At 43.7% G+C, this 12,022-nt stretch overlaps 1 protein-coding gene across 1 annotated transcript in view; it reads left to right on the top strand.

Moving 5' to 3' along the window:
• INO80 (INO80 complex ATPase subunit) overlaps positions 1–12,022 on the top strand; it is a 135,120-nt gene that overhangs the window by 65,673 nt on the left and 57,425 nt on the right. The window contains exon 25 of the mRNA XM_065403615.1: positions 7,727–7,867. Within this exon, the coding sequence (XP_065259687.1) occupies positions 7,727–7,867 (141 nt within the window). The remainder of the gene's footprint in view (positions 1–7,726; positions 7,868–12,022) is intronic.

Below are 12,022 nucleotides of genomic sequence, written 5' to 3'. Positions count from 1 at the left end.
GAGTGCATCGCTGTTCCTCAGCCCATGTCTGTTACATATAATATGATGCTGTCGCCAAGCTGTAGACTGAGAATGGAAAACCCTGATGCTAGTGAGTTGCAGGTCACTCGCAGAGAAAAGTGACCATGCTGCTGATCTGGGGGATTAGGGAGGCCTGATATTGTTCTTAAGCTGTATCTCCTACATGTAATGAAGTACTAGTTCTAGTACTAATACAGCAGTCCAGGCTGCACCTGAAATGTCTAACACACAGGAGCCACAAGGTATATTTATTCTTTTTTCTCATGTGCTTTGTGGTTAGTATTGTAGTGATATCGCTGGCCTGATTCTGCCTGTGTGCTAAAATGTTGTGCAGTATTGGGTAATATAGCCTCATCAACAATAGTACAAACAATCTATGCAGCAATTCAGATCAGTAATTGGAGCCCATGTGCCTGGCACTTGCTTTTGGTTAAGTTTCAGATTTTCTGGCCATTTAAATCTGTTTTGTGCCAAAAACTAGGCTTAAATAGCTACTTGGGGATTATTCCCATCACAGGTGAATCCCCATGTGATAAAAGGTCAACATAATGGCCGCTATGTCCCTACCCTTTCCCAGTCCTAGCATAAGGCTCATGGCCAGGAAGCTATTACAACTGCCTGATCCATAGCTGCTGTAACAGCCCCTTGAGACCATAAGCGTCTGGCATAAGGTAGAGCAGGTTTAGGGCTGTTCTGTCTTACACATGGACTAGTACCTGCTTGCCAATCCCACAATTAGGGAAATACTGAGGTGGTTTAATACCATCTGTGCTACCCCCATCTCCTTCCATTCTTGTAAGTACAGTTTGGCAAGTGTGCATCTAGCCCTAAATATTTTGTATCTGGATTTTCACTTATTCACTTCCATGTAAATAATGATGGTGCTGGTGGTGGTGGTGGTGGGGATTTGGAGTGGTTCATGTGTGAATTTATGGAAGGGAATGTACCTTATTCTGGAACATTTGATAATTACCCCTAAATCTCTTTTGGGTTATGGGAGTAGGTAGGACAGATTTTTTGTGTGAGGGAGGGCAGGAAGAACATAGACAGGATGTGCTGGAGCCATGTGCTGTGTGGGAGGGAGTGGTTCTTTAAAACAGAGTTACTGCTCTTTTTGTGAGGAAGATGCCAAGTGCCTAGGAGCTACCATCTCCAGTGCCTGTGTGACTTATAAGCTCTCCCTGTTGTTTTTTCAAACTTTAACTATTGCATGCATCTGTGGACTCAGTGACTAGAATAATATGTAAAGGGAGCTGGGGTGGATACCAGAGTGTTATAAGTGCAAGTGTTGCCAATTCTCGACACGTTATCACAAGTCTCACAGTACAAGCTGTTTTTTTCTTAAGGCCACAGCTTTATTTTAAAATATGTAAATTTCTAGCTCCCTTGTTCTGTGGAGAAAAACTTGAAAAATCCAAGTGGCTCGGGAGATTTTCAAAGGCACAAAGGGGAGCTAGTTGCCCAGTTTTCACTGGAAGTCTGTGAGAGTTGAGCATGTGACTCCCCTTTGTGCCTTTGAAAATCTCGCCCTCAAAAACCATGAGGCAAGTAAAAAGAGCCACAAATTTCTTGTGTGTGTGTGTGACTCTGTATATGTATATCAATCATGATTTTTAAGCCAACTCACAGTTTTTTGAGTTTTAGGGCTGGCGTTAGATCAAGTGCTGCATTTCTGGAGAGGACAGGTCAGAAATGCACTCTTTGCAGACAGTGGAAGATGTCAGTAGGGGAAACTGATGGTTCTTGCTGAAGACATTGGGCAGTCTGATAGATCTTTGTCTTACTGAGTGAGTTGGACTCTTCTTTGTTCTGCTGGATGGGCTCTCATTCATAACTGGTATGCATTCTGTGCATCACAATCAATCTGCTATTAGGGAGCACTAACCAGTCAAAAGTGCTATCTTTACTTACCTGGACAAGCTTCTTCATAGCATGATTGACAGTATTGACATAGGATCACAGTGGTTGGAGAATGAAAAGGTCTGTCTGTCGGATCATCAACTCCACTTTCTTTGCTTGGCAGGATACACTTAACTGCTGTTCTGGTTTGTTCTTCCTCTTGAGTTTTCTTTCTCACTTATTCCTATGAATATTTTCTTTGGTTAGTTAGGGTGACATTTCAATCCTGTAATGAAGTCAGTGTTAATAGGTTTTATGGTACAGTCATATTGGGTGTTTTATTTTTGTAATTACTCAGGACAGCTCCGCTGCAGTCTCATTGTGAGGTTCCAGTTTTATCCAACTTTTCAACTAGGCCAGAGTCTCAAAACCTGGAACCATATAGTTAATCAGATCACAGTTCATGTTTCTAAGCCAAAGCTTTTCCTGGCTTTCTGTCCTTAGCTTGAACCACTACATAGCTTGGGATCCTTAAAGTTGTTCTTTGCATTATCTGTGCATTTCCAAATAATAGCTGCTGAATGTGTTTTACTTTATATTAAATATAAACTGAGTTACTGGTGGATTTAATGCAAAAATTAAGTTTCCAAAATTTTGTAGCCGTCAGCCTCTCAAGCTTGCAAATGCTGTCACAGGACCAAGTTTTACTTTTTGGCATTCCATACAGGAACTTTGTTTTCTCATAACTAGCCAAATGAGAAGCTAGTCATGCTCAAGAGCAAAATGTGCTGAATGTTGATTGATACTTGTACTTTCAAGTCCAAGTGCTATAGAAGCCAGAGAAAATGAAAGGGCTATGAGTTCATTTAGAATCTCACAAATGTCCTTAGAGCAAGACAACTTGAGTGGTGAGTTGCCGGAAGTGGATTCTGCACATGAGCTCAGGAGACCTGGGATAAAATATATTGAAAGCTAAGCAGAGTAACTGCATGAGTCTCGGGAGCTGTGGGTTGTGGGTCAGTTGAATTGCCACATAGATGATGGCACATAAACCCTGGGAGCTGTAGTGTTGGGTAAGGTGAGAGAGCAGACAGATCCTACAGAATGTAAAGTATTCCAAAGGGGACGAAAGAGTGAAGAAAGTTAGGAAACAGCCAGAAGAAATTACAGTAACTCCTCGCTTAACGTTGTAGTTATGTTCCTGAAAAATGCGACTTTAAGCGAAACGATGTTAAGCGAATCCAATTTCCCCACAAGAATTAATGTAAATAGAAGGGGTTAGGTTCCAGGGAAATTTTTTTCACCAGATAGTATAAGTTTTAAACAAACAATTTAATACTGTACACAGCAATGATGATTGTGAAGCTTGGTTGAGGTGGTGGTCAGGGGGTGGAAGAGGGTGGGATATTTCCCAGGGAATGCCTTACTGCTAAATGATGATCTAGCCCTTGACTGAGCCCTCAAGGGTTAACACATTGTTGTTAATGTAGCCTCACACTCTACTACAAGGCAGCACAAATGGAGGGAGGGGAGACAGCATGGCAGACAGAGACAGAGAAACCACACCCTATGTGTGAGAGACAGAGAGAGATGTGCATTGCCCCTTTAAGTACGCTGACCCCACTCTAAGTACATTGCCTTTTTAAGTAGATCAGCAAGTTGAGACAGCAGGTGCTGTCAGCAAGCTCCCTCCATCCTGAGTCTGTCGTTTCCTCCCTTTCCCCCACTCTATGGCAATGGGGTAAGCCGGGGGCAGGAGCAGGGGGACACCCTGATTGGCCCCACTCTCCCTCTTCTCTCCCCCTCCCCTCCCCCCCCCGCACAGCAAGCAGGAAGCTCCCGGGAGCAGCTCCAAGGCAGAGGGCAGGAGCAGCACATGGCAGTGTGGGGAGGGACAGCTGAACTGCCAGCAATTGGTAGCCTGCTGGGCGGCTGCCGCACAGGGAACTTAGGGGAGCGGGGAGCTGATAGTGGGGCTGCCGGTCCACCCTGGTTCCAAGCCCCCACCAGCGAGCTCCCTCGGGCTGCTCTTTCTGCAAGCAGTGGACAAAGCAGGCGGCTGCCAAACAACGTTATAAGGGAGCATTGCGCAACTTCAAACGAGCATGTTTTCTAATTGAACAGCAACGTAACAATGAAACAGCATTAACCGGGACGACTTTAAGTGTGGAGTTACTGTAGTTTCTAGTTCTAAGGTGCAAAGCCCATTATGGCTTGGGTCCTGGCTGTCCGAGAGATTGCTTCTTTCCCCCCGCTCTCATATGCTGCTGCTGCAGACTTTGGGATGAACAGAGATCTCAACCTAACAGTGCCTGAATCTTAAATGTCTGGGGTTTGGTAGTTAGCTATCCTCAGTGGTATGTCTTTCAACTCTGGAATTTGCTTCTTCAGCTGATCAGATGGAACCCAGATCTATTCACCATTAGTGCACAATGCAAAGTCAGTTTCTTTTCCCACCTTTTGCCAGAGGAGTGAATGTCTCTCTCTATGATTAAAAATATCAACTTTTGGAAATGTACAGTGTACTTCGAGTTTTGATAATTGATCCCATGTTAAAATGAAGAATTAAATTCACAAAAGACAGATCATTCATTAAGTAGCACCTAGCTTATCTGCAGGGAGGGAGACCTTTTCTGAAGCAGTGGGATCTTGTTTGGGCACGTCTAATTTCTCTGAATGTGAATTCTGGAGCGAGAAAGGAGACAATGTCTGTGTGGAGGAAAACAGCCAGAATTCAGTTGAAGGAGAAGTTGAAATTGAAGATGCGTAACAGGTAGGAAACCAATCTTGGGCTTGGTGTGTCTTATTTTGTAGCGTTATCAGAAAAGCCAACAAAAATAAGCCCCTCTAATTTTCAGTCAAACAAAAACAGCAGGGCAACCATGTGCATACACCAATTAACTCTGGCTGTGCTGGAGTTTAGACCTTGATTCCATATCTGGTTTGATGAAATGTCTGCTCTTCTCCTATGAGACTCCTGTGTGGGTGTTTGGCTGAAGTAAATTTTCTGGAACCCTGCACAGCCTGCTATGGACTGCATGTGTAGTATTAGTCTCATAAACCATGAGGTGGCATAGCGCTATCAAGAAGGAGAGGAAGGAAACTCTCAACCTGGTTCTCACTTTGTGCCTTTTAAAAACCTAGAGGCTTTGAAAGCCTACCACAGTAAAGGGTGACAAGACAGTACACGCCAGGGCAAGTAACCCTTTTTGTAGATGAGCTGAAATACCAGTTACTTTTACAAAGATACAACTGACAGAGATATAATTGATATAGATAATGTAGTGGACTAATATGGCTATAAACATTTTTCTGTGTACCAGAGAAATCAGATGATATTGGGGGTAGGGCCTCTTATGTAATCATCTGTACACTTGAATTTTTAGGTTTCAGCTATATTATTTTCTCTTGGCTTGATTGTGGCCAGCCCAAAGTCAGTGGCCCATACAGTTGAATAGCCTCCAGTTGTTGATCAATTGATTATTCAAAAACTGACTTGCAGAGGATAGCAGTTCATAGTATGAATATAGTTGTGTGTACTTTAAAAGGTTAGTATTCATATTTTCATAAGTGGAAAAGCTATGAACAAAACCTGGATCTAAAATAGTGGGTGTCCGTCCTGAAGTATGGGTTGCACGAGGGTATGTGATCCATCCTAGAGTTGTATCTATGCCATGTCCTGTAACCTTACTCAGTTCCTTCCCATGTATGTGAATCTGATGGGAAGCTAGTTTTCCACTGTGTCTGATATATCTACTGCCTGCTATAATCATAAATATTTAATGGCAGCACGTCATGGAATTCAAACAGGGACACTTCTCTTGTGACTTGCTCATAATTTGTGTACAGATAACATGGAGAAGTAGACTCTGTATTAAAAGTCTCTTAATGTTCTTTGTACACATGCATACAAAATATAATTTGGTTTTCCTTATTTGAGATTCCGTCTTAGAAGTCTTTCCTTTGTTTTTTCCTGCTTCTAAGTGGGCTGAAGCCAACATGGCTTGCTTTTTGATATTAGTGCCAAAGGAGAATCAAACAGTGAAGATGTCCTCAGGAAAGTGTGTATCAGTGGAATTAACCTTGTTTTAGCTAATTGTTGCAACACAGTATCCTACACTCCAGGCGTTGCAGGGAGAGAAATTCCAGTTTCACACCACCTCATCCCCAACTCTCTCTAGGAAATAAAAAACAAAAATGTGCAACAGCCAGAGCTGCAGCCAATATTCCAATGCTTGCTGTCAAAGAACTTGCTGAGAAATTCCTGACCCTGTACAAATTATGTAAAAGAAGAATCAATCCAATCTGGACTCAGTCAGATTGAGGGGCAGGAATTCAGTCAGGATGCATGAATTTGCTTGGTGCCAGCTCAAGGCCTGGAGCTAGACTGATAGCTGCTGCAACATTGCTTTCACAGCTGGGGCTGACTGAGTGTACTTGGAGATCTGTGATGACAGCAGGGCTACTAGCATAGATTGACCATGAAGACAGTTACCTCTATTGTTTTTGAGAGTTTTAAGTTATTGAGCCATGAGAATATTTTTTTGTCTTGCAGTTAAGGTAAATTTTCAACTACAGTATCTACCTCTTGTGTTTGGACTGTAAAGTGGCAGAATCCAGCTAAAGACCTGCTCGTGTCTCATGGAAGTTCTGCAATACCATTTAGAAACATTTCTGTTGGTGTCAGATTTTTGCCCTTCGGTTTTCATTACAGAGCATACATCTATGGATCAGAAAGAAATTTCTCCCTCTATTAACTGTCACACAATTGATTTAGAGGCATTATGGGATCTGTAGTTATGAGTTATCTTTCTCTGTAGCATCAGGTAATGGTTGCTACTTACTTAGCTTAATGAACTAGGGGTCTGACTCCCTACAACAAATCCTTTGATTCTATGAAAATAAAAGATATATGTTCCTTAATTCATTTCCTGCTGCTAGTGTCCCCCCAAATTATCTCCCATTTTTGACATCATAATTATTCCACAACAACTAATTGTGATCAGAAGATTACAAGTTCAGATACAGAGTAAGCAGCAGGAGTGGATTAGTTTCTAGATCACATAGGTCATATTTTGATACAGATATGTATGGTAATAAAGACAAAGGGAAAGAGGGACAGAAATTAATATAAGCAAGCAAAATTGTTCTGAAGTAGATGGTTTTTCATTGTTTTCCTCGAGGAGCAGAGCATATTGAGTGGCTTTCCTTTCTTTAAACTGCAGTGCCACTCCAAACCCCACAATTTTGGCTCCATCTACTTTCATGATGCCAAAGGTATCCTTTGTTTAAAATGAGGGATCTGCCACTATGTGGGCATCACAATTCTGGCAATGGGATATACACCCGAAGTGCCAGCACCCTCAGGCCACCAATGATAAATTCAAGAGCAATTTTGCATGGAAAGAGGAAAAAGGATTAGAAAAGGGATGTAAATAACAGAAATATAACAATCTGTTCATCTCTGATGTCCGTCTAGTGCTCTCTCCTGCCAAGGTTCTTTCTATCCATATAGGGTGTGCCTTAGAGTAGTGTGAGGGAGGGTCATCCTTACTGGAATATGTATTTGCTTTCCTGCCATTAAAAGCTAAGGTGAAAAAGTGCTGAGGAGGCAAAGCAGTGTCTCCAATTCTAGAATATCTGTCAAGGGGGGAAAAGTGGCAGCTGGGCAGAGTTTCCTTTTCTAATTGAAAATGGAGGTACTGAGAATTCTGTGCACTAGCATTACAGTAGCTATGTAAAGATCCCTGTTCCCAAGGAAATTATTTGGTGATTGTTCATTATCATCCTTTCTGACACGGGGATAAACAACTAAAAAGGATTCCCTTCTTGGTTGAATTAACTCTTTATTTAATTTAATTTTTAGAACCTTGTGTTCAGTAGCCACTGTAAAACAGTTACTGGCTATTCAGACCATGTCATACATCGAAGGAGATCAGCTACCTCATCGGTCCGGTGCTGCCAGGTCACTGAACTGCCATCCTTCTTGTGCATAGCCAGCCCACGGGTAAGTCCTGCAAAGATATTATTACAGCGAGGGAATCTATTCCTTCTTGTAACTATTTATGAAGCTCCTATGATGTTTTGTACCATTGTCTTTGAAAAGATCCTTTTGTGCATTTAAAAAATGTCCTGTCCCCACAAAACTTGCAAATCTCCACTTGTACAAATGTTATGTGGCAAGAAATATCTCTAATATTGGCCTAAATTCTGAGATAAATTGGTATTAATTTCATTTGGTCAAGTCCTAGAGAATTTATTAATAGGATTGACCCCAATTTAGTTCTATAGAAATATAATAGACTTTTATAGACATTACCTCCAAAACAGCTGTAGTAAATGATACCCTTTCTAGTGTGGGTTGTTGTTTTAAAAAAAAACAAAAAAACATTTTATGGAATGCTATAGTAGGGATAGAATTCTCTATTAAATTATGTTGGTTGGTTTAAAAAAAACTATAGTAAGCATATCTTTTGGTATTAAATTCTGTAGAACTTTTTTTGTAACTTTTGTACCCAGTGGGAGGAAGGGCAAGGTTGTAGTAGCAAAAGCAACCAAAGGAAGTTGCAAGATAAATTGGCCGATCACACCCCAAACTTTCATAACCATTTTGTTTTTCTGTTACAGTGCTGCTGCTATGCCCCTTAGTCAGTGTGTAACTTGTACCACCTTTTATCACCTTTGAATTTGGTCCATTATGTAGTGCTGTGAAGCTTGGATATGTATTTTTACAAAATGAAAGATGCACATCCCTGTGACGGGTTGGATCACAGAAACCCCCTGGGAGCTGCCACCCGATGTGCCAAGACTACCTCTGCTCTTGCTTTCCCTGCCAGCTCAGGACTTCAGCACCCTGTCTTTCTGAACCAGACACACCCGTCTGCTCCAACAAAGACCCAGGGTCTGAATTACTTGCCCCAAAACTGTAGGTTTACCTGAAAGCAGCTAACAGAAGTGTTCCTGTCTTTAACACTGAGATGCCCAACGGGGTCTAAACCCGGATAAATCCGTTTTACCCTGTATAAAGCTTATACAGGGTAAACTCATAAATTGTTCGCCCTCTATAACACTGATAGAGAGATGCACAGTTGTTTGCTCCCCCAGGTATTAATACATACTCTGAGTTAATTAATAAGTAAAAAGTGATTTTATTAAATACAGAAAGTAGGATTTAAGTGGTTCCAAGTAGTAACAGACAGAACAAAGTAAGTCACCAAGCAAAATAAAATAAAATAAAATACGCAAATCGATGTCTAATCAAACTGAATACAGATAATCTCACCCTCAGAGATGCTTCAGTAAGTTTTTTCCTTAGACTGGACACCTTCCAGGTGTGGGCACAATTCTTTCCCCTGGTACAACTCTTGTTCCAGCTCAGGTGGTAGCTAGGGGATTCTTCATGATGGCTCCTCTCTCCTTCTTTGTTCTGTTCTACCCCTTTATATATCTTTTGCATAAGGCGGGAATCCTTTGTCCCTCTCTGGTTTCCACCCCCTCCTTCTCAATGGAAAGACACCAGGTTAAAGATGGATTCCAGTTCAGGTGACATGATCACATGTCACTACAAGACTTCATTGCCACTTGCCAGCACACACGTATACAGGAAGGCTTACAGGTAAAACACACCCATCTGCAGACAATTGTCCTGGTTAATGGGAGTCATCAAGATTCCAAACCATTAATGGCCCACACTTTGCATAATTACACCCCTCAGAGTTATATTTCATATTTCTAGTTTCAGATAGAAGAGTGGTACATTTATACAAATAGGATGATCACACTCAGTAGATTATAAGCTTTGTAATGATACCGTACAAGAGACCTTTTGCATGAAGCATATTCCAGTTACATTATATTCGCTCATTAGCATATTTTTATAAAATTATATAGACTGCAACGTCACAGTCCCCTTTCTGAAATTCAGCCTAAATATTCTAGCAGTATATCTGGCCAGTAATACGCTGTTTTTCTGCAATATGGGTAGTTTCTTCCAATAATATGTCTCTTGATTTCAACTCCTCTCTTAATCCCAAAGGCTGTAAAACTAACATTCAGTCTTAGAGTAGTGAATTATTTAAAGAGGATGGGAGCTGTTTGTTGTCTGCGGTGAGCTTTTTTTTTTTCTTTTTGGAGGAGTGGGAAGGGAGATTTGTTAGAGGGTGGGATGGGTGTTTGTCTAAGTGCTGGTCAACGCTAGGAACTTACATCTGTATAACTACATCTTTCAGGGGTGTGAATAATCCACACCCCCGAGAGACATAACTATACCGACCTAACCCCCAGCATAGGCAGTGCTAGGCTGATGGAAGAATTCTAGCCTCTCGGGGAGGTGGATTACCTACACCGACGGGAGAACCTCTCCTGTTGGCATAGGAAGTGTCTGCACGGAAGCACTATAGTGCTACTGCGCTGCTGTAGCATTTTCAGTGTAGACATACCATTAGTGGACTCAGCACTCAATTCAGAAAAGGAAGAACTACATTCTAATATCTAGAAATTTCTCTGGTTGGCATTTCCTAGCTCTTGATTGTTGAGTGGCACTACCTGGTCCAGTAGCCTTGTGCTCTGTTAGCAGCATTTTAAAATGACTTATCATTCTGCGTCTTTGACTCTTGTTCCACATTGTTTTGTATTATGATGTTGTGCTGTTTTCATTTTGGGGTGTTTTGTTTCTGTTGCTTTGTTTTCCTATGCATATCTTTCCTGATGTTGCCTAATTATAACAACCACGGTGAAGCTCTAGGAACTATACTGAGAAGATACCTCCCAGCGTCAGTTTAGAAGTATAGTGACGGTTACTTTCTCTCCACCCTCAAATATATACCTTTTTATAAATTATGTAATATTCCTCCACAATAAATGATATTTCAGAGGAATGGAGTTTCTTCTTCGAGTGCTTGTTCACGTCCATTCCACATTAGGTGTACGTGCGCCGCGTGCACGAACGTCGGAAACTTTTTCCCTCAGCGGCTCCCGTTGGGCCCGCAGGGTCTCCCTTCCCGCCAGAGCGGCGCCCCGCCCTAGCGTATATATATCCCTGCCGGCCCGACCCTCCCTCAGTTCCTTCTTACCGCCCGTGGCGACGTTGGAACAACTCTATCTCTCGTCTGAGAGTGTCCCTTAGCATAAGTGATTAGTGATAGTTATCAGTTCGTTAATAGTTAAGTGTTTAAAGTTTAGTGTAAATAGTAGTTTATTAGCCCCTCACAAAGACCTAAATCTCTTTGTGATAGGGGTTGGGCGGCACCGGCCCTGGGCGGCGGGGCATGCCGCACGCCCAAGGCTTCAAGGCTTGTGCCATGTGCCGCAGGCCTATGCCGTTGAGCGACCCGCACGACTCGTGTCTTCGTTGCCTGGGGGAAGCCCACCAAAAGGAGCGCTGTAAGATTTGTAAAGCTTTCAAGCCCAGGACTAAGAAAGAGAGAGACTTTCGTCTTAAGCAGCTCCTCATGGAGGCGGCGTTACAGCCCTCCTCTTCCGCGGCACCGTCGACCTCGGTGCGGAGTGCCCCGGCATCGGTCCGCGACCCAACGCCGGCAGGACAGCCTAAGCCTACGGTGCCGCCTCTACGGGAACACACCCGGCACCGTTCTTCTTCGCCGGCCAGGCCAAAGAGCCAGCCTAAGGCCAGGGGACGTTCCCCGCACAAGAAGCCGGCACCGGCGAAGACTGCGAGTGCTGCCAAGGCCGTTACGGCCCCGGTACAGATCCCGGTACCAGTGGCTCCGGCGCCCAAGGGCCCGTCGAGCCCCGGGATAAGCGCGTCGAGTGAGGAGGAGGGGCTGGAGGAACTGTTGGAACAGCCCTCCACCCCGGACACATTTGAGGCAGCAAAGGACCTCATTGAATTGTCCACCGAAAGTAACCTCCGCGCTAAAGACATTCCGCCGCGACTGCCATCCAAGGGCAAGCCGGCGATGATGCGCCCGTCGCGGTCGCCATCTCGGCACCGAACACGGCGCCGGTCCCGGTCGAGCTCCGCCTCGGTGGACTCCCGGCTTCCCGCCGCGCAACGGGCCGCCAAACAGTCAGGCCCCGACGCGAGCGAGGCACCGTCCCAGCAGCCCGGATCGAGCAGGCACCGGGGCACGTCAGCCACGAGGTTCCCGAGACCGCGCTCCCGCAGCCGTTCCCGGTCCCGGGATCGACGGTACCGGTCCAG

Source organism: Emys orbicularis, chromosome 4 (assembly GCF_028017835.1).
Source record: "Emys orbicularis isolate rEmyOrb1 chromosome 4, rEmyOrb1.hap1, whole genome shotgun sequence".
NCBI classification, from domain to species: Eukaryota; Metazoa; Chordata; order Testudines; family Emydidae; genus Emys; species Emys orbicularis.
This window is presented reverse-complemented; position numbering and strand designations above follow the sequence as displayed.